This window comes from Plecotus auritus (genome assembly GCF_963455305.1).
Source record: "Plecotus auritus genome assembly, chromosome: 9".
NCBI lineage: Eukaryota > Metazoa > Chordata > Mammalia > Chiroptera > Vespertilionidae > Plecotus > Plecotus auritus.
In genome coordinates this window covers 126,418,843-126,442,507 of record NC_137783.1, presented here as the reverse complement: position 1 = coordinate 126,442,507, position 23,665 = coordinate 126,418,843, and the positions used below count along the sequence as shown (strand labels likewise).

Genomic DNA, 23,665 nt, shown 5'->3' with positions numbered 1-23,665 from the left:
GCAGGCGCAGCCGCCGCTACTACCGGGAGCCCGGGCGCCCGAGTCCCAGGACCTGCGGCCCAAAGGGAGGCGGGAGGCGCCTAGCGCCCTCTGTTTCACAGGCTCCAGCCCAGGCGAGCTGGCCTCGCCGCTGTCGCCGCTTCCGTCTCGGCGCTGCGGTGGGGGCTCCCGAAGTTGCCACAGATCATCCCGGCCGAGAAGAACCGCGGAGCCCTCTCGAGTGGGCTTTTCTCCGGGGAGAACCCTGACGGAGAAGGTGCCACGGAGCGCGCCCAGCGCCTCCCGGGAAACAATTAGTCGGGATTCGCTCTGGCAACTGGGTGGGGAGGAGAGCGTAGGGACCTGTGGGGAAGGATGGCTGAGTCCTGGCTCCCCACGTGCACCTCCTGTCTGTTCTCTCCAGGGCCTTCAGACCCGGCGCACGTGAGGGAGGAGGAGGGGGGGGGCGCCGGGGGCGGCAGGGTGAGGGCGCTGAGGCAGCGGTGTAGAAAAAAGGGTTCCCGAGCCGGAGCGAGCTGCGGTGGGGGACTGGGGAACCTCTCTGCAAACCTTCCGGTTCTGCAGGGCAAATGCTGCCACTTAGGGGAAATTCCTAATCATTTTATTTCCCTTGGATGCCTTTCTGGGTGGTTTTGTCAAAAGCCCTCTTCTGCGTTCATAGTCCCATTTCGGCCTCTCCCATGGTTTCTCGGGGACCCTCCCCTACCCACCCCCATCCCAACCCCCATTCTCTTAAGAGAAAAGCTGGGCTTTGTGTTATACGCTTGCAGGGAGAGAAGTCCTTCTCCCTCACTGTGACCCCCCCCCCTCCTCCAGACCCCGGCCTTCTCAGTACAGATCTCCCGGTTGTCTCACTTCCATCCAGGAGTGCTATTTATAACTAGATGCCAAGTCATGAAATCAGATGACGGAACCTCTGGTTTATACCTAAGGAGCCCCGCAGGATGTAACGCTCCCCAGTGTGGACCACCCCTTTGATACACTCAACAGGGGTCCCAAAGGAGGAGAAGGAAACTTCCTGGAACAGCGCTCCCTCGAGTCCTGGGAGCCAATCCAAAGTTCCCTGAAAAGGAATCCACTTCCCTGATAAGGACCTTCTACCCTTGTCACCTCTTGCAGGCCCTCTCACCTCCCACAGTCCTAACCCCAGGAGTCCCCACTGGAAGCCATCAAACAGCTAGCACTGCTTATTAGGAGAGAAGGCCTTCCCTGCGTGTTCTGGTCTCTGCCCTATTTTTCTGGATATTTCTGTGTGCAAGCCACTGTCCCACTTGGCCCTTTACAGTGTGGCCCTTGGGCCGATGAAAGAGAATGAGAACAAGCAGGTCGACTCTAGCTCAGGCAGCGGAGGTCGAAGGAAGGAAGCCGACCAAGAAGCGGGCTGCCCACTCCAGAAGCTGAGCTGAGAGGGTAAGAGGTAAACTGATGTCAGCCTGGAAGGACTCTCCAAGTCTCCTGGGATCCAACTCAAGCCCAGGAGGGATCTCTCTGCCTTCATTCTGTGTTTCCGTCACAGCACTTTTTCCCAGCACTCTCCTGGAGCCCGTTACATTTACACCTAATAGTAAAATCACACATCTTGAGGAAAACGGAATTCCTCAAGTTTAGTTAGGCCTTGTGAATGGGACACCATAAACCAGTTCTTCTGTGAGAGGCATGCCCCTCTCTCTGCAGTTTTTTTTTTTTTAATATATTTTTATTGATTTCAGAGAGGGAGGGAGAGGGAGAGAGAGATAGAAACATCAATGATGAGAGAGTACCATACATCAGCTACCTCCTGCACTCCCCCTCATGGGGATTGAGCCCGCAACCCTGGCATGTGCCCTGATTGGAATCGAACCTCCTGGTTCATGGCATGACGCTCAACCACTGAGCCACACTTGGCTGGCTCCTCTGCAGTTTTTAAATAAACCCCAGCAGGAGCAGCTTTTAGTCACTTTGAACTGTAGTTTCAAAGGCCTTTTTATTGATCTCAGACATCCCAAGATCCCTAGACATCCCAGTGACCCCAACAATGGGAAAATGTGGTCTGGGTTAGAGATGTATCTTAAAGTCTCTGTATAATTAGTTGGTCCTGTGGGATGGGGCTTTTAGCGTGTTCCATTAAAAAATGAAGCAAGACATATGTCCCATCAAAGCTTTGCTGCATCACACCCATTAACAGTAATAAGGGCTAATCTCAACAAGGTCATAAATCCTCCCAGATAACTGAGCACTTCAATCTTCCTCCTATAAGTGCATTTCTCTAGTGGGGACTTTGAATGTGTCAACCTGTTAGGCTAAGGTCACCTTCATAGAATTGGCCCGGCAAATCTCTGTAGTGGCAACGAAGGGACTACATGACTGTTTGTGGTCGTTGTTGGGATGTTGTAATGAGACCTGTACTCGGTGGAAGCAGCAATGAGGCTTGGTTTACCCAATGCCTTATCCCATGTCTGCCCTGCCCTTCTGAATGGTCTCCCTCCACAGTTTTCCCAGGATCCCAGAGCTCCTTCGATCATCCCTTTGTCCCTTTGTCCTATCTGCTAAATGTTGGAGAGCCTTTTGGCTCAGCCCTCCCCTTGTCTCCCAGCCACACTCACTCCTATGTGTTGTCAACCAGCCTAATGGCTTCAGCTACTGTCTGCATGGGTGATTCTCAAATGTGTGTCTCCAGCCCAGCCTCTCATTTGAACCCCAGGCATACATACCCAACTTTTTTTGGGGGGAGGCATCTTAAGTATAATATGGCCACATCATCAAAATTAAAGACACCTGCACTTCAAAGGACGCCACAGGAAGTGAAAAGAGAATACACAGAACCGAAAAAAAGTGTGCAAGTATATACCTAATTGAAACTTGTACTTATTAAAAACAATTATAACTTAATAATAAAAGACAAATATAGCCCAATTTTAAAATGGGCAAAGTCTCGAGTAGACATTTCTCAAAAAAAAAAAAAAAAAAAAAACATATACAAGCAGCCAATAAATACATGAAAAGATGTTCAACATCATTAGCCACCTGGGAAATGCAGATCAAAACCATAATGAGCCTGGCATGGCTCAGTGGTTGAGCAATGATCTATGAACCAGGAGGTCACAGTTCGATTCCCAGTCAGGGCACATGCCCAGGTTGCAGGCTCGATCCTAGTGGGGGGGGGGGGCATGCAGCCAATCAATGATTCTTTTTCATCATTGATGGTTCTATCTCCCCCTCTCCCTTCCTCTCTGAAATCAATAAAATATATATATTTTAAAAAACCATAATGACAAATCACTTCCACCCACTATGGGTGGCTAAAATAAAAAATAAAAAAAGACATACTAAACGTTGAGAAGAAAGTGGAGAATTTAGAACCCTCATATACTGCTGGTGAGAATGTGAAATGGCTCTTCAGACAGAGTTACCATGTGGTCCAGCAATTCTACTCCTGGGTACATATACGAGAGAAATGAAAACATATATCTGTACACTAAGTTGTACACAAATGTTCACAGCAGCATTGTTCATAATAGCCAAAAAGGAAAAACAGCCCAAATATCCATCAACTGCTGAATGCATGAATAAAATGTGGTATATTATACAATAGAATATTTTTCAGCAATAAAGAAAAATGAAGCTCTGATACATGCTACAACATAGAGGAACCTTGAAAACATTATGGTAAGTGACCGAGGCCAGTCACAAGGACCACACAGCACCATATTATTCCATTTAATGAAATGTCCAGAATAGGCATATCTATCAAGACAGAATGTGCTTGCCTGGGGCTGGGGGATGAAGGATTAGCAGGTGAGGGCTAACGAGTGCAGGGTTTATTTTGGGGGTAATGAAAATGTGCTAAAATTGATTATGGCGATGGATGCAAAACTCATGGATAGTCACAACATACTAAAAGCCATTGACTCATACACTTTAAACGGGTGAACTGTATGATATGTGAATTGTATCTCAAAAAAGCTTTCTCAAAAACTTCCTCAATGATCATGAAAAAATATCTAATATGACTAAATAAGGACTCTTGATTTTTCCCTCCTCCCAAACTCTCTCCTAAGAGCCAGGAGGTGCTCTAACCAAATAACCTAGGGCCATCCTAGACTTGCCTTGCTGATACCCCGTGTCTAAGCCATCAAGCCCTTTAGAAAACCTTCAAGAAAAACCCCAAATCAACCACTTCTCACCAGCCCTCAGTACTCCTGCCTTCCTCCAATCCATCAGTGTCTCTTCCTGGGCTACTGCCCTAGATTCCCATTGTTCTCTCTGCCTCTACTCTTGCCCTTGACAATTTAGACACACACACACACACACACACACACCGGCAGCCATAGTCTCCATTTTAAAACATCTATCAGACCACATTCCCTTGCTCAAAATTCCTTCTGCACTTTTCCATCATATTTTTAAAAAATCCAAACATCATGCAAGGCCTTTGCCCACCTTCCCACCTTTCCCTCTCCCCGCTGCTCACCCCAGATCAGATTTCTCACTCGTCCTCAAACATTCCAAGTTCATACCATCCTCACTGTCTTTACGCTCACTGTCTCTTCTCCCTGGAACATTCTTTCCATAATCTTCGTGTGGGTCACTTCTTACATGGCTCAGATCTCTGCTAAAGTGTCAGCACCTCTAGGAGACCCTGCCTAAAGAAGCATCTCACTTCACCCTGTCACTCTGCCGCCTTACCCTGCTATAGTTTGTATAGGGCTCGTGAGTATCAGGAATAATGATTTACTCATTGGCACTTACTCTGTCTCCCCCAATATAAGGTAAGCTCCACAGAGTAGGATGTTTGTCTTTCTCACTCACCACTGCTTCTCTCCACCAAGAACAGTAGCTGGCACATTTTAGGTGCTCACTGATGTTTGCTGAATGAATCGATGCATGCCATGCTCTCCCAGGAGGCAGCATGGAGAACTTCCTGTCGGCCTTCACCAACAGGCAGACTGCCTTGTCCCACTGGCCCCCAGCTGTTGCATTGCTGACTCTATGTGGGGCAGCAAATTCCAAAGAGGAAAAGCAAAAAAAAAAAAAAAAGAAGAAGAAGAAGAAGAAGCCTCCTTTTTTGGACCCAAACCAGCTTCATAAGCAAGAGGCTGTTTCAAGGCTGAGAAACTCCCCATCTCACTCAATGACTCCAGTCCCCTTTCCTAAGCCACTCCCTTTTGTCCACGCGGCCTCTCAACTGCCTTCATACAGTGGGCACACAACTAGTTTCCTTGTAAACTGGGGGGAGAGGGATGAGAGGATAGTGAGTGCTATTATGGATCAGATTGTGTCCCCCCAAAAATATATGTTGAAGTTTTCACTCCCAGTCCTGACTTAACTTGGAAATTGGGTCTTTACAGATGTAGGCAGGCTAAGATGGGGTCGTTAGTGGGCCCTAATTTCAGTAGGGCTGGTGTCCTTATGAGAAGAGGAAAATGCCATGTGAGGACAGAGACCTGCAGGGGAACACCTGTGACACCCGGGGCAGACATGAAGTGCTACAGTGGCAGGCCAAGCAAGGCCTGGGCCCTGCCAGTACCTTCATCTCAGACTTCTAATCTCCAGAACTGTGGGAGACTCAGTTCCTGTTGTGTTAAGCCTTCCGGTTTGTAGTGCTTTGTTATGGCAGCTCTAGGAAACTGACAAAAGAGCAAGTTTACTGGCAGAGCAGCCCCAATGGTCTTGGAACTGTGCACGCCTGACCTGGGGGCGGGGGTTCATGTCCTGGAATCTATGTGTAATCAGTCATAACGAGGGGTGAATGAGTATATCCGTGTGTATACCTCTGTTTTTATATGAGTGGATGGATGCACTCTACGTGGAAAATGGATTCTCAACTCTAATCAACTTCAATGACATCCAAATCAGAGGGGCCCATACTTTTGCTAAGTTAATGACTGTCCTGCTCTCTTGCAGCTTCAAACACTTTCTGGAACAAAGCTAGGTATAAATATGTAGGAAGGCACATAGAAAAATCTACAAACATATAGATAAAGGCATCTCATAATTCTTTAGATGAAACCTCCCTAATCCATAGCATCCATAATCTCAGATGCGTTTCCAGTTTCTGATGACAAGAACCAAGGTGTGCACGTGCCAGGTTTTGTTAAGAGTTATGTGTGCACATGTTGTCCATTGCTGTAGACCCTCAAACCAGATTCCGCTCAGCCGGGCTGTCCTCAGCAGGGCACCTGTGCTTCAGGCCAGGGTGGCTGAGCCGACGCCACTTCTCACAGCAGGTCTGTGTGTCAGTTGAGTGCTCTCTCTGACTTGTCTTTCCTCTTCCTTGGAACAGAGGCCTAGCGGGGACAAGTTCTTCTCATGTGGCACAAAGAGGTACAACTGAGCAAATGAAAAATACGCCAGGTCTCCTAAGATCTAGGCTCAAAACTGGCATGTGGACACCTTCTCACAGGCTGTGAAGATCCGGGGCAAGACGTGCAATCACCCACAATGAGCACAGAGCTGGCTGGGACTCGGGGTGGGGTGAAGACGTGCAGTTCACTGACCATGCCTGGCGTCAAGGGAACTGGGAAATGTTTCATTGTGATTAGGTGACAAGCCTCGCTACAGTCAGAGGTGTTCCTGAGAAGGAGAAATCCAGTCTCTACAACTCTCCCTCTTTGCAAAATGCCAGTAATGGCCAGTGCAAGTCCATCGTAATTCTTCCCCTCACCTCAAGACACCAGCTGTGTAGATTTATGAAGTACTCGCAAGAAGGCAAGAAAGGAGAGAGAATGTGCATTGAGAATGCGTGGGCCTGCGCTTAGCAGTGCCCTCTACTTCTGAGCAGGCGGACAGAGTGATTTTTTTTTAATATGGTCTATCTCAAAGCCCTCAGCCAAGAAAGAGCAAATTCATGCAACCGTAAAGGTAGGGCCCAAAGCTCTCCCTGTGCGAGTCTCCCCAATACCAGCATGGGGTGCAAATGGCAGGCAGTCAGAAGGCAAATTATGCAAAATGAGTATCCCTCAGAAATAACCACAGAAACCCTCAGCCTCTGCTTTCTGAAAGGACAAGGCAGAAGAACCAAGTAATGGGATACAAACACCCAAGCTGAGCCCCCTGAACCCCATCTGCCCCAGCATGTCCTCTGGACTCTGAGACTTTGCAGAGATCCACAAACATGGCAGCCCCTGCAGGACCAGAGTCTTCAGTGAGTGCTCCAACCTCACTGCGTGTCCTTTCCTATTAGCTGGTGCCACCTCCATGCAGACTGCTAACTTTTAAATATATATTTTTATTTATTTCAGAGAGGAAGGGAGAGGGAGACAGAAACATAAATGATGAGAGAGAATTATTGATCCACTGTCTCCTGCACATCCCCTATTGGGGATCGAGCCTATAACCCAGGCATATTCCCTAACCTGGAATCGAACTGTGACCTCCTGGTTCATAGGTCAACGCTCAACCACTGAGCCACACTGGCCGGGCACGTCTAACCTTTTGAAAAGGCTGGTTTCTTGCACCATCCAACCAGTGTTCTTACTTCAAGTGCCTCCCCACTATGATCCGTCCTTGACACTGCGACCTGGTCAATATTCCAAATGGACAGGTCTGGCTCTAATGGAAAATACCCAACATTGATCTGCATACAAATTTCTGTGCAATCCTGGCGCTGTGTGAGAGGGGCATCACAGTTCCAGCTCTATAAAGGAGAAAACCGAGACTGTGTTCCTAAGAAACAAAGCTGGAACGCGAACCTAGCACCTTGTGTCTGGCACCCTCGCTGCCTCCACCAGGAAACCTTCTCCACTTGGTTCCCTGTGGCCTGTCAGGCAGCGTCTGAACTCTTTCTGTTGGCACTGAAGGCATTTGACCATCAGGTTCTAAACTACTTTTTCAGCCTTTGTTCTCACTCCCACAAGCATATACTCTACTCTCCAGTTCTGTCCATCCCTCTTTCTTGAGATGGCCTGTCTCACCCCCGTGCCAACGCTTACTTGCTCTCATTCACCTGTAAAACTCGCCTCGTAGTCAAAGTCCTCTGTGTCCCTATGTCACAAAGTCCTGCCTAGTCCTCTGCAGAAGACTTTCTCCCTCTGCGCCCCCTCTGTATGTTCCTGTCCTAAGGCCTCCTGTGGCCCTCGGTACTTTCCACCGTGTGCTGTGCTGATGTTTGTACCTCTGTCTGAAAATCCCCCTCACTCCGAGAACCTGGAGGGAGAGACCTGGTCTTACCCATGTTTTTCTTGTACATGATAACATTCAGCTCTGCTCGCTGTACAGGGCCGATACTCAATATTGGCTCATTCAATTTAAATGTGCATTTATTGAGTATCTACTATGTGTCACAAACTGTTAGGTACTAGAAACATATAAATAATTGAGACACTGAGTAGAGCATGAGAATAAATAAATGAGTGAAAGGATCAGTAAATGGTGAAAATGTGGATCTATGCTATATTCTAGTCATTATTTTCTTTTCATACTACAAATACCTGAAGAAGTTTCCTGGAAAGTGGAATAGCAGTGGGTTAAATGACTTACAGTATCAAAATGCTCATAAAGTCACAGATTGCACCAAAAGGCAAGAAAGGAGTGGCCCAAACCACATGCCGGCTCTGTTTTACAGAGGAGAATGTGAAAATCAGAGGAGTAAACCCAATTTTTGTAAAGCTGAGCTACTTTAAAGGCACTGGAGGAGTTCTCTGTTGTCAGGATCCCCCAGGATGCCACTTTTAGACAGTGATTACTCATCTCACATGCATCTCTTTGTAAATCCAGCTCCCACAAAACAAGCTGTTGTAGGAGAATTTGTGTATCAGACATGCTGGAATGAATGACGTCGGACTTCTGTGCAACTGTGAGGTTCTGAATCTCTGGTTCCAGGAGGGACATCTGGGAAGGAGGAGGAAGGAAGCATAAACAAAAGCAGAGAAGAATCAAAGGCAGCAAGAGTAACTCGTTAAGAAAAGCATTGCCCAAATGAAAACCAGATGGAAGATTGGACAGCATAAGCCAGGGGAGTTGTCAGAGAAAACACCACATGACAGGCCCCTGTACCCCTCTTTACCTGCCCAGAGTAGGTTGGTCCAGCTAGTGATATGTGAGCTCAAAACTTCCCACATTTTGTCATTGTCCTCACTTAGTGAAGGACTATCTAAAAGGGGTATAAAGCCCTAACTGGTTTGGCTCAGTGGATAGAGCATCGGCCTGCGGACTGAAAGGTCCCAGGTTCGATTGCAGTAAACGGCATGTATCTTGGTTGTGGGCACATCCCCAGTAGGAGGTATGCAGGAAGCAGCTGATCAATGTTTCTCTCTCATCGATGTTTCTAACTCTCTATCCTTCTCCCTTCCTCTCTGTAAAAAAAAAAAAAAATCACTTAAATAAATAAATAAATAAATAAATAAAAGGGGTATAAAAAATACAGCATGTGTGATGTGAAGCACAGCATAGGGAAGACAGTCAGTGATATTGTGATCACTCTGTGTGGTGTCAGATGGGTACTAGATTTGTCCGGGGATCGCTTTGTGTGTACACAAATGTCTAACCGTTTTGCTATACACCTGAAACTAATATAACATTGAATGTCAACTGTAATTGAAAAATTAAAAAATAATTTTAAAAATCAACAAGTAAGAGATATGAAGAGAAACACACACATACCAGAGCATTTTTTAAGTGAAATTCTGTGATATCTGGGATCTACTGGAATACACTCCAAAGAAACAAAGTCTCAGTTCAGCATGGGGAGAGGGACACATGAAATAAACTTGGACAAAAGCTGATAATTGTTGAAACTGAGTAATATGGACGTGAGAGTTTATTACTCTCTCTCCGCTTGTATGGATGCTTGAGTTTCCCAAATAAAACATTAAAAGAAAATACAACTGAGCAAAGGGACCTCAGGACGGAAATCGAGGATGATGAGCCGGCTCTGAACTCTGGTCCCACAGGGCGCTCTTGTGCCTCTTTCAGCGTAAGGTTGTGCTGTCTGGTATTTGCTGCTCAGTCTGCCCATTGAAGCGTGGTGTATGGACAAGGCTTGGCATGCGTAGAAGCCCCATTTCCATGGAATGGGCACGGGTGCTCTCGGCACATGGTTTACAACATCAGAGGGGAGGGCATTTCTTTTCCCACTAAAGCAGTGGTCAGCAAACTCGTTAGTCAACAGAGCCAAATTATCAACAGTAGGATGATTGAAATTCCTTTTGAGAGCCAAATTTTTTTAACTTAAACTATATAGGTAGGTACATTGTTATTAACTTAATTAGGGTACTCCTAAGCTGGCCTTTGCTAAAAATTCAAGGGGCCAAAGAGCCGCATGTGACTCGTGAGCCGCAGTTTGCCGACCACTGCACTAAAAGCAGCCCAGCTCATCCTGCCAACTGGGAAGCAGAAGATGGGGGTGGGGTCGGGGGGAGTGTGCCGTGTTCATTTGAGGACAGCAGCGTCAAGCTTCGTGGTTGACAGAATGAAATAGGAATGCCCAGCAGCCAGTCTCTACACAAGACACTGGGGCTCGGGGCTCATCTCTGGGCAGGAAACCAGGGTCTCCAACCACTTGAAAGAGGAGAGATGGCACTGACTGATTTGTATGTTTGTTTAATATGAGCAGTCTTGCCCTGGCCCTATTTCTAAGTGGTTAGCATTGGCCCATGTACCAGAGGGTTTTGGGTTCAGTCCCCGGCCCAGTTCAGGGCACTTGCGGGAGGCAACAAATCAATGTGTCTCTCTCACACTGATGTTTCTCTCTCTCTTCCTCCTCCACCCTTTCTCCCTTCCACTCTCTCTAAAAATCAGTGGAAAAAAATATCCTCAGGTGAGGATTAACAACAACAAAATATATATGAGTGGTCTTATTGCTAGTCTCTGAGTCCCTTGAGATCTGTGGCTGTTTTCTTTTTTATTCAGTTTTGCCTAGGGTCCAACTCAGTGCGGGAACTGCGCACATGTTTGCTGAAGTAAAGTGCAATTGAAGACGGACAATATGATCATTAACACACACCCATTAACACACTGCCCAGTCCCTCTGTTCAGGTTCACTCTGATTCTCTCCCTCCCTCTCTGACCTTCGCTAGAAGGGGTAATGAATAATTCAGCAAACAATAGCGTATTCTCGTGGTTAAGAATATAACAATTTAATTAATATTTGTTTCTTCAATAGTGCCAATCTCATTTACCCAGGAGAGCAGTTTTCCATTTCTGTTCTAGGTTTTTCCCAATAAAAGAGATCAATCCTGCAGGTACCTGAAGGCCATTGGTTAAGAAAGGATGTGGGTTTGTAATAGACACAATACTGTAATCATCATGTTTTAAACACGGACATTTATTTAGGGTTTTGTGAACTCATACATTATTAGGATAAATTCTAATTTATATCAGTATATAATAAGCAAATATAGAATACAATAAATTGCATTTGTGTACATAAATACAAACTTTGAGGTAGGGCCTCAAGAATAATGAGTCTTAAATGAATAATACACAGTATCTAATATGTACTCTATAAGATATATATATATATATATGGTGCATCATTTGTAACATAATATATTTTCTTCATGTACAGTTAATGAAAAAATAGAAGGACCTGATTAGCGAACATATCTTTATTCATAGGCAACAGTACTACATTTAGGACATTAGCCAAGTATGCAATTTAAGAATAAACCTATTCCATGATAGGTCCATAATAAAGTGCAAAAAAAGACCCCAAAAAATGAGAGACAAAACAGTTCCTAGTCAATTAGTAAGTATCATCCTAACAATAAAATACACCTATAAGGCAAATGGTTACCTGAAGATGTATTTAATCCGGCAGGTAAATCAGACCACCGCTTGCTTTTCAGCCCATCTGAACACACTTTCTCTTTGGCTGCAGGGTGCTCAGAAATGACCGAGCAGAGACCACGATTCAAAACTACTCAGTCTTCCTGTGCAACTGAAGCAAAATCTGGAAAAACTAGGAAGCTTCGCCTTCACTAATCCTAGGGCCACTTTGGGGAGAAATTAGTACCAGGATTAAATCACCCAAAGCTTTGCTCCCAGCCTGGAAGTTTTGCTCATTCATTGACCCTGAACTTCTTTCCTTGTAAGACAACCTGCCACACAGCATGCCCTCATGCGAGTCATCTGCCATGAAGAAGTGTGTCCCAAACCCAAGCCTGGGTGTGACAGCAGTGGTATGATGTTGCCATTGCACAAACGTTAAGCAATAGTTAGTGCCCAAGTCTCTGGGAAGAGGACAATGGCCGATGGCCAAGGGGACAAACAGGAAGGAAAGTTCGCAATTTCAGGCATGGGACAACCATGCTGACAGGTGGAGGTTGTCAGGAAGTACTGAGGCACATGTAGATAACAGAACAGATCTTAGAGGAAAACTCAACCCCAATGCAACATCAGCAGAGAGACAACCCAAGTCTGGTATCCATTTAACGCTCACTGTGTTAAATGTCTTTTTAAAGTGCTGCTCACTGGAATACACGTTGATTACATTTCTTGCATATTAAAAACACATGGGAAATTTCAAAGACATTGAGGTCATTGATTTGCATTGACCACAGATTTCATGCAATAAATAAATAGAAAGGAAAAAGGAACAAAGGCCAGCTTGGACACATTGATACACGATAAACACATAGCCCTAAAGACTAAGTTACTAATATGCTAGACAAGTATTTGCAGAAGTAGCCACAACACCAATAGTTAAGAAATATACATGTTTTTCTCCTTTAAGGATATTACAGGGTTACTGTTTTTAACATATGGCTTTTTTTTTTTTAACTCAGAATGGATTTCTGGCATTTGTTGGTGTTAGGAAATAATCCCACAGGTGGAAAATACCCCACATTCTGCACAGCGAACCCATAAAGTCTTTTCTCAGCAACTCCGCTTTCTCCTCGGTTTTCAGGGAAACTCTCGCGTGGCAGTTTACGACAACACTGTTCATTTTCTCTTTATTCAAATTTTTTTTTCTTCCAGTTGACTGTGCATTTTAACACAGCATGGAAACACCCCTCTAGTCACATGCATCTCCCAACCCTCAGCGTTCCAGCCAAGTCTGCGGGAGGGTAGGTGCGCCATGACTGGGGGTAGCTCAGACACTGGACACATCTGGCAAAGAGAGCCTCAAAGTGGAACGTAACTACAGAAATGAGCAAAACCACATCTCCAAGGTAACCGTTTCCAGCTAATTCCAGAACCTTTCGCCTTTAAGGAAAGTGTATATAAAACTTGGAAGTTGGAGGGAAAAGGAAAAAAAAAAACCCAGCTGCTCAGGGACCAGCTACTGGGTCCTAACTGGATAAATGGCAATTAACACCAATGCGGCTGCTCCGAGCTGCAGAACACCCTGCCTGGGGAGGAGGACCCACTCTCACCACGGTGTTCACCTTCAGTTTGCACAAAACAAATATGGCAGCACCCAGACTCTTTTCATCTCAACAGCAATAATTAGCTGAAATGGGGTTGGCACCCAGCACAAGACTCAAGCTTTAGCCAAGAAGCGAGAGAGAAAATCTAAACACCGTCCATCCTGACACAAACATACAGATCTCATGAGAGAATGCTAACTAATTTCAGCTCTTTTCTTCAAACTCCAAGTTGGAAAGGCTGCAGATAATTTCCAAGCCTAAGTTATTCCTTCCTCTCCCACTCCACCAGGTGGCAATGGCAGAGGCGAATGTTGGATACCACTCTGCAAGATCTACTCCCATAATGGGGGCCGCTCGTCAATATGGCTTTCTGTGGAAAGCAGTGTTCATGGCAGACAGGCCACTATGGGAAACACTGGGGCAGGTGGGGCCACAGCTCAGCTTCCTAACGCTAAGTCCAGGGGAAGCTCAGTGTTTAGTCTCTGTGAGAGAGTCTAGTAAGTTCTAGCTTTGGGATCTAGACAGAAAGAGAGATCAGGGAGCAAGGAGAACAAACATGCACTGCAGACCAAAGAGATGGAAACCTCCAGTTCAAAACCCATCCTTGTTTCCCTTCTAAACCTTTCCTCAGGCTGCTCTTGAAAACTGGAAGTTCGCATCGGCGTTTGGCACATGGCAATGATATTTGCCCTAGAAAAGGGGACAGCTCAGTAAAATGAGTTGAGACTTTTTCTTTTAACAAATGAAGTCTTTTTCTAACCAATGTTACATTAAGGTCTGGTGTTGGGTCCCGTTACTGTTGAAAGGATGAAAATGTCACGTCAATATACAAGATTTGAACTGAAAACTTGCCTGAGACCCTGTAATATGAAGACAAATAAGAAAATGATTGAAATGGTCTCCCCAAAAGGGAACAATTTGAGGTTTTGATATTCTTGCCATCAGAAAACAGAAACCCAGGCTAGACTATTCTAAACTCACCTTCTCTACAGGGATTCCCAAGATATTTTTAAGGACAGAAAACACCACTAGGGGTACATACTCTATGTGACCACATATCACATTTGAAAAGTTTCATCTACACATGTTCAGGATACAAGAACTTAATGAAGTTACAGCTTCACCAAGCTCTGCAGACACGCGATTCACTCTCATCAGAGTGTGGTTATGAGTACTGTGAATTGGGAACTCTTAAGATTGAATTATCTAAATGTAGTCTTAAACGCTATACTTAATTGGCTCACTCAACTACTTATCTAAACTGTATTTATCAGGAATTTCTGTAAATACTGTGACCTAAAAGCACAGTGAATGTCATGGTTGTTTTCTATTAAACTCTTCATCTCCTTGGTTTCTCTGTAACTGCAATTGGAATTGACTGTGAATGAAAAAGTTGAGAGTAAAAATTGAGAAGTTATCTGTCTTTTAAGAGTTTGTTTTTGTATATAGAATTTATAGACGGACCAGGATAAGTCTCATTGTCCCAGAGGCTGAGAGGCAAGGTATCTGCAGCTTATAGAAGGACATGTACAAAAGAAGAAACACTGGACCATGACATCGAACCATGGTGCTAAATGTCATGTAGAAACTGGAATGGAGCTCCACTATGAACATACAAAATTAGGCACAAATTATAGGATGGCTTCTTGTGGAGGGGTGAGGAAATGACCAAAGAACTCACAAATTGGGTTTTGTTTTGTTTTTTAAAAACATCAGCGGGAAGGGAGCCGACTCTTTGTTGAGGTTCGTGTGCAGAGTGAAGTGTCTGCGTCCTTGCACACTCGAGACGGTTGTTCCACAAGAAGGAAACCTCCCCAACTGTGAATCAAAATAGGAACTTAACCACCTCGATGGTGCCCAAACCTGCTGGCCTCGTCTTGCTCTAAAGCATGTCCTGACCACAGCTGATCCTCCAAGTGTACCGTGCTCTCGTCTTTCTGTGTCTGAATGAAGCTCTATACTGCTCAGCTCAGCCCTACAACACCCATGAGTCCGAGTTAACGGTCCTGTGATTCTGCCATTCAGTAGATGCCTTACGGGCACCATGGATAACACACAGCATATATTTTTCTGTTGGCCAAATAGCACATTCCTCCTTGTGACATCACCAGAAAGTGCTCACCCAGCTGGTCCGCTCCTGTGGGGTAAAGCGCGTGCTTAGCGGACCAACCCTACTGCCAACGGACACCATGGACACAGGTGAACAGCGCTTGAGGAGGTCCGTGTAGCTCTTCACTACAGCATGCGACACTAGGTCCTACGGAACCACTCTCATGCACAAATACGAACCAAGAAATGGGGAGAAAGAAGCATCAAAATGGGAAGGAAGCTGGGGAAACCAGTAGGGGGAGGCAGAGAGGGAAAGCAGGATCAAGTCTGGGCCATCTCATGCCATCAGACTAGCACTGGGTGCCCAGTTCCAAATCCTTCACTGGCATTTTGAGTCCCAGGGAGGAGGTTCCCAAGGGGTCGATCATGTTCTTGTAACGCTCCCCACGGTGCTTAGCTAAGAATGGGCCCCAGTCCGGCTGCGGCGAACACACCAACTTTAGCCTCTGCAAAGAAGCCAAAGACACACAGGGTCACGGAAGTACTGCACCTTCTACCCCAAGGTACCAACCTGCACCCCCAAACTGTGCAACCACATTTCCAGGTGCCCCCCTTGATCCAAGAGGTCCCCCACCGGGAGAAGCAGGTGGAAATTAACTAACCAAGCCATGGACTCATTAAAGAGGAGAATTAGTTCACTTGAAATTATTTACATCACCCTGCAAGCAATATTACAATTGCTCAGGATTTGCCTTGCACAAGATTAATAGAGGAAAAAGGACCCAGATTTTAATTACACATTTTTTCTCTCCAAATGAACAGAACCCGCATACTTCTCTCGACACTGCCAAATGCAATTTGCAAAGGACACATGTGCTCTATTACTTTGCTCTTTAGTTCCAACAGTGGTTTGCTACATCAAAATAATTGGATTTTGTTTAGCATATTTCCCAAAAGTATATAAATGGCCAGAAAAAAAATATCCCGACCCCAAAGATATATTGCCAAGAGTGAGCAAAGATTTTAATTATCTGTTGACAAAAATATATGTTTCTGACTTGGTTCAACAGGGTTGGGCACTTGCAGGCAAACTGCAAATAATAGGGTGTCTCTAGTCCTTCAACCGAACTTCTCACTGAAAACATAATCTCACTGAAACATATTTTAGAAAGAGGAAAGAAAACATATTTCTCACTACATAAGAGGGAACAATTATATGTTTATTAACTATTAAAGTGAAGCTGCCTCTTACAGCTGTTAGTTTAATCTCTCCTTAATTATCCATTTGCAACCTCTGTGTCCCAAATCAACCATAGTAAATTTATATAGCCAACTCATCAGTTCAGAGAATTTCAGTCTGACACAAAATAGTAGCGCTCAACCATGTTTTGTTCAGGGGGAAAGAGATTTCTGGGTCAGTGGTGGGGAGGTTCATCAGGGACACCAGCAAGCTTTCTGGGGGTCAAGGAGGTCTCAGTAATAACCTCAGGGGACAACGAATAGCATTTCCTGAGGACGAAAACCAGGGATCTGCCTGAGTAAGAAGACTCCGACCTCTCCCTTCGCCCACTCTACCTCCTCCTTTAGTCCAGTGAAAACCAAGGCTCTCTCGAGGCACGTGGACACCTGGCTACACATTTACTCACAGGCTTTATTTCCTTCTGGTTTCTCCCCTCCGGAGCCTCCATGGACATCCCAGAGACCTCCCTCTTTTCTCAGCCTGGCTGACCCAGAGCAAAGCCCCGACAGCTGCTCAGCACGGCCCTCTGTCTGCAGGTGTTTCTGCCTCTTGGTCTACTACCCAATGCCCCACACACGTGAGTGCGCATTAGAATCACCTGGGGAGCTTGTTAAATTGTAGACTCCAGGGTCCCACTTCCCCAAGACTCTGGTTCAGTGGAGCCACGCTGGAGTCTGATCATCTGCATCTCCAACGAGCTGGTCCCCGGGCCAAACCCTGAGGAACACAGGTCTGGTCCAAAATGCCAGGCCTCTGGATCTCCAAGATGGAGTCAGAGCTGCCCTATTCCCAGCACGTCTGAGCAAGTGACTTGTCATAAATAAACAGGAGCCTGGCCACACTTTACTGGTGGCCCAAGTAGCAGTCAGCCCCCTTCCCATCCACTCTGGAGTGAGCATGTGGGGATTTTTATTTTTGTTTTGCATTGTAATTAAGAAATAGGTCCAGCATGGAATTAACTGACAAAGAAAGACAGGCCTCATCTCTACCAGCCATGCTCTGGACCTCTTGTTACATTGTATGGGATGGTGACACTTGAACCAGCCTGGACCCCAGCCATCCCTAACCCAGGCACAACGGAAGGGCAGTGATTTTTAATTTAATGGTAATAGATGCTTGGAGGGAGGAGCCTTGAACAGAGGGGAACATTTGGAAGGGGGGGACCTGAAGTGTGGTTAAAAACCAAGCACTGGGCTTTAAACCACAGGTGAGAGGGGAGGAGGCACTTCCATCACTCATTCCCCAGAGCTGTCACCGCGCTGAGCGCTGAGCGCTGATCGATAGCATAATAACAGCTCAACCTGTGGACTGGCTCAGCGCCTCCATTCAAGGAATAATACATAATAAAAATGGGTTTAATAAAAACACTGGCAACTGTAATCCCTTAATCACCAAGTCTCCCTCCGGAACTGGTTTGCCGAATCTCTTGTTTTTAATGCACAGGGCTCTCAGGGGTTCTCCCTGGAAAGGGGATGCCAGGGGAGAGCAGCGGACGGACTCACCTCAATAAATCGGCCAGGAGCCAGATGCATTTTTATCACAAACATAATTGGGATCCAGATAACGGAACAGGCTAGCATTAGCCATCCGAGCACCATGGACCAGTTAGGGTAGCGGTAAGAGCCGTAGGTCATGGGCTCCCACTGGTAAAAGCTGAAGCAGAGGATAAACTAAGGGAAAAGAGAAACACAGGCATCAGGGTGGTGAGGTATCCGTTCATCCCACAGCCACGTGTCGAACCCCTGCTCTGAGCTGGATGCTTACATATCTATGATGTCATTTTATACCCATAACAACCCTGAAAGGGAGGTGTCAGTAATCCATTTTCCAAATGAAGAAACGGAGTCTCAAAGAGGTGACAAGGACACACCTAGCTGCTGACCCTGGGTTTGGCCTCTCGTAGAAATGGAGCATTGCACCTGCAGGTGTGGGCACAGACAGGCTGAGAAGACAAGTTCCAAGGACATACAGCAAGGTGACTGGTGGGTGGAGGTGGGAGGGGCTGGGGGTGTTTTTAAGGGGTTGTCTGTACTTCCTATAATGGGTCATCAGCTTCTGTTACAAGAAATAAACCTGTTAAGTTTATATATTTTATTTTTTAACAATTTTATGTTTACGAGAGAGAGAGAGAGAGAGAGAGAGAGAGAGAGAGAACATCAATGTGATAGAGAAACATTGACTGGTTGCCTCCGCAGGTGCCCCGAGCAGGGATCGAATACACAATTAAACCTGCAATCTGGGTATGTGTCCTGACCGGGAATCAAACCTGCCACCCTTTGGTGTACGGGATGATGCCCCAACCAACTGAGCCACACTGGTAGGGCTGTATTTTAATTTTTAAAACGTGAATTGAGTCACTACTTCTTATTGACCGGGGAATGCCTGCATCTGGGAGCTGGCTATAAAGCTGGCTGAGACCCTGAGTGGTCCCCACGTGGTGCGTGAGCCAGAAGCCTGGTCCGATAATGAGCTGTGGGACAGAGAATGGATGCACAGCCTCCCTTTCGAATGACTCAAGGTGAAGGGGCCTCGACACTGAATGGTGGGCTGAGAGCCAGGAGACCAAGAGGCTAATCTCAGCTCTCCCACTCATGAACTGAGGGACCTGCTATAAAACGGATATATTTCACACCCTGCATGCAACACGGGAGTTTTCTGGGAATGATAGCCTGGTATTTACTCCAGAGTTCCCCCTTATTTTAAGAGCGGTCATGATGTCTTTTCTGCCCACTATCTCCTATCACTGCACACTTCAGCTGGCAGTGGCGGTGAGAACCCTCTGAAGACTGGTTAGTGCCGCTGAAAAGGAACAAGGGGAGACGTGTGCTGGAAAAGGAAGCACGAAAAAGACAGAACAGGGGCCCCAGCTGCTCTGGCCAAGCCTCTGGCGACACTGCCCTGAGAAAAGTGTGTTATCCCCTGGATTCGTCCTGCCTCAGCCTGGAGTCACGTACGTTATGATAATGACTAAGTTCTTCTTTCCTCCCCACCTTTCTTCTATCTTAAGCAGTAAAATAACTGCCCCAAAATTATTGGAGTGCACTATGTCAGGAAAGAAAACATATGGAAGTGTTTGGGGAAAGCATGAATCGCTGTACAAACATGAGGCATCTGTATTATTGCTGCAAAGCCCAGGCTGCTAGGGCGAGTGAGTATTTCAATGCAATAATAACTCAATATATCTATTTGAAGCAACATGAGCCTGAAGAAAACTGTTGAAAAAAAACTGCTCTTATACAAAGAGATGCCGTACTCTAGGCCCCCTTTTAAACATTTGCCCCTAGAGTTATAAGCTTTATTAACCCGTCTATTGGAAGTGCGGCCTAATGTATTTATGGTAAGTTGCTCCATTTCATTTACTATATAAACAGCAATACATCCGCTTATGTGTGCACATAATTCAGTGACGTGATCTGACTATGTACACAATGATTGCATGGAAAGTATTTATAGCCCTATAAATCCAGGAAGGCACGTATAAAAATGATCCATTTTATTTCAGGAGTTTTGAAGTAATTTAAACCCATAATCTTAGCTCGTCCCAGCACACCACAAGTATCCATTTTATAGAAGGGCAAAATATAAGAAGTGTTAGGCTTGGTCCTTCGACACCCATTTCCAGTTGGACAAATATCATATCAAACTTATTAGCAATACACTCCCCTGGGTTGGGTCAGTTTTGATAAAACATTGCCTTCGGGTGAGCCTGGCCCTAAGAGATGGTAATGTAGCCACCGAGTCAGGCCTGCCCTGAGCTTTTGCTGGTATCAGCCCGAGACGGCCAGCAGAGGGCTCGTGGTTGGTGATGATGATGGCATTGACCACTTCTGCTTATCTGTCGCTTCCCCAGAGGGGGACTCTGGTTCGGGATATTTTCTGGGACCTCTCCACAGGTCTCTGATGGGAGTCTTATAATGGAAACCAAGTAAAGCACAGCATAGTTGAGGGACTTTCTCAAAAAACACAGCAAGTTCCTAGAATTCCTTTTCCCTAACAGTCTGCTCACAAAAAAAAAAAAAAAAAAAAAAAAAAGACTTTTTAAATCCCAAACTGGGATTAAAAGTTTGAAAAGCACTTGGGTGTTTAGAATTTTTCAGTGTGGCCTAACATCCCTGAATTCAATGCTTAGCTCTGCCACCTGCGAGCATTGGGGCCTTAGACAAGCACCTTCGCCTCCCCGTGCCTCAGTGCATGCAGGTGACACAAGGGAAAGAATCACCCCCAAGCGGGGTGGTCAGGAGCTTCAGAGATGGTGTTCGTGCAGTGCCTGTCTCTCATTGACCTCCACAAATAGCATGCTGACTGTTATGATGTGAGGTTTCTGCAGAATATAATCAAATTCTTTGACATTAATCTCTCCTGGGACTGGAGGGAGAGGTAAGGAGAATCTAGGGCAGATTCTAACTGGATTTTGCCCAAGAATAAGTCATGTACAGTAGTCATCGGGGAGAGCAAAGTGCAACAGAGAGGAAATGCCGGAGGCAGGAGAGTGTTGCTTTTTCCTCCCACCAATTAGGTAAGTCCGAGTTCTTCATACATATTTCGGTCCTGAGTTCAAGAGACTGGAAATTCTATATTACTTCTTTTCAACTCTCATGCCCCAAGTCTAGTGGGACTTTTCAGGCAGATAACAGCCTCTAAAATGTGAGTACAGATGGGGCCCCAGAATGCTACCTGTGTCCGTCCTTGCAGAGGGAGATAAATACTGAATGGTTTTTCTATGTAAACTTCTGTCTTTTTAAAAGGAAGTTGAGGTTTTTTATTAAAACTCTGTGTCATTATTTTTAAAAAGGGAAAACGTATTTTCTTTACTATTTTACTTCCATCCTGGCTTGTTTTCCTTGAGAGAGGTTGGTACTGTAGAGTAAAAAAAGGGTCTTAATCTGGTTTCTACTGCCACCTGCTGGGCACAGGTGGAACTACAGCTGGCTTCCTTCTACCTTGCTGAGAAGACACCCACCTGCCTCAGGCTAGGGAGGAGAAGGGGGGGGGAATGCAAGGTCTCTATCAGTTACTGTGCTTGGAGAGTAGATGGAGGCAAAGCCTGCAGCCTATGGCACAGTAAAGGAGGTGACGGGACACGCATGTAAGTCCCTATGCAGGTTTACTGATACATGAAGAGCTCTGATCTTTAAGATGAATGTCAGATGATCTCAAAATGTCATCACCACACTTGAGGAAGACAAAATAGTTCTCAGAGCAATAAAAAGGAACAACTGAGTGTCTGTATTGAGTAGTGGTTAGGAGTAAGCGTTTTGCAGCCAGACTGCCTGGATTCGCACCTAGGCTGTTGCTGATTATTGGGTGTGCAATGCTAGGCAAGTCACAACACCTCTGGGCATCAGCTTCCTCACCTGTAAAATGGGGAGAATTATAATGCCAACCCCACAGAGCTGCTGTGGGAGCGCTGAGGGGAAACATACAAAGCACCTTGAACAGAGCCTGGGCCTTCGTTAGCAGCGAGGACTGTGACTGTTACCAGTGCACGAGGCAGACTCCTAGCATGGGAAACACTCCATGAGGATGCCCCAAACTGTGCATGAGTCCAGCTCTGCACCCAACTAGCTAAGCACCTTTAAGCAAGTTGCTCCCCTCTTTTCCATGTCTGAAAGGCAAGACAATTAATGCCCATCCTACCAGCTTCCCGGGCTCTTATGTCCGCATCGTCCTTGTTTAAGCACAAAGCACCACATACAAGGTCCCATCTGCACAATACAGCATGCAGTCCTTACAGTTAAGATGGTTGGAGTCACAAATGCCCAGCAGACTTTCCAGAAAATGTTTGGCTGAAATCCAATCATCATCTCGATGTCTTCGCAGAATCTCTGCAAGCCTGCGAACAGACAAGTGGAGGGCGAGCATGAGGTGTGGTGGCAGGAAGGGGGAGGGGCAGCGCTAGAGCCCCTCCCTCAGGTGCCCTTGGCCAGGGACAGCCCCAGCCTGGTGTCAACATGACCCCTATTATGTAGGAAACTATCAGACAAATGACTCAGTGCCAGGAAGATTGGGAAAAATGGACATTTAAGAAGGTATTAAATACGTTCCACGGTGATGTGCAGAAATGTCATCCCGCGGTGAGATGTCAAAGCTCAGTTCCCACCCAGGTGTCTCGGCACTGCCACACCCTGGCATAGTCACCTGCGTAGCCTTATGTGCTTAGCAACAACTCTGGCCAAACCAACTGAGATCATGGCCAATAAGCAGGGTATTAGGAAAGCCTTGGGATTCGGGGTAAGAGCTCCTGTACATTGGTGGGGTTTTTTGTCCCCCACCCTCCCAAGGACACCTTCCACAAGTCAGTTTATCTTTGTTCTGTATGAGATGATAACGTCAGGCAAAAACCCATGTAAATCCCAGTGGCCATTGCCCACGTTGCTGGAACTCAAGGGACTGTGGCTTCTTGATCACTGATCAACTAAAGCAACATTCAGAGGAGACACTGGTCTCATGGCCACACATAACCCCTGTCCCCACACACTCTCGGTTTAGGAAGGTTTCTATACCACTCCTTGAAAGAAAAGGCCATGGAGAAATGTTTTCAAATCCAGCCATTTCTTGCCTTGTTTCCTGAGCTTATCAGAAACATAGGTTTCTCAGACCTGTGGGCTCACTGAGCTGAAGGGACCTGAGTGACTATGAAGCTGCCTCACAGTCAGCTGTTCTGACAAGTGGACCAGCAGCCTCAGCTTAATTCTTCTCAGTCCTTCATCCTCTGGGTCATTTATGTGGAAAGTGGCACCTCTGCCGTCGCCCCTGCAATGCTCAGGCTTCTTCCTTGAGACCTCGACCACATGCTCCTCCTGCTCCCGGGCTCGCCCAGCCCCCTTGGATTTCTGGGTCCTTCGTCCCTAATGAGCAGGGAATTCAGACTCTGGGGGCTCCTTTCCAGCCTTCACTCACCATCTCTCACCCTTTGCCACCACCTCCCTGTGCACCACCTGCATCAGCTGTCTCCCCCTGACTTGAGCCCCCAGCTCCCAGCCCAGACTCCTCCTTCTGGTCGTGCGTCCTCAGAGCCTGCTCTCTGCTACAAAAAGGGGGAGGATGAAGCAATATGAGAAGACAATCTCTTGCTGGGGTAGAAAGC

General features: G+C 46.2%; 1 protein-coding gene across 3 annotated transcripts in view; it reads right to left on the bottom strand.

The window, feature by feature from the left end:
• Window positions 1-11,223: 11,223 nt before the first annotated feature.
• The window catches only part of SLC6A5 (solute carrier family 6 member 5), a 48,635-nt gene continuing 36,193 nt past the window's right edge, over window positions 11,224-23,665 (bottom strand). For all 3 annotated transcript variants that reach the window (XM_080641132.1, XM_080641131.1, XM_080641130.1), the window contains 3 exons: window positions 22,311-22,411; window positions 18,081-18,248; window positions 11,224-15,844 (listed from right to left, as the gene is read on the bottom strand). In XM_080641132.1, the coding sequence (XP_080497258.1) occupies window positions 15,689-15,844; window positions 18,081-18,248; window positions 22,311-22,411 (425 nt within the window). In that variant the 3' untranslated portion in view covers window positions 11,224-15,688. The remainder of the gene's footprint in view (window positions 15,845-18,080; window positions 18,249-22,310; window positions 22,412-23,665) is intronic.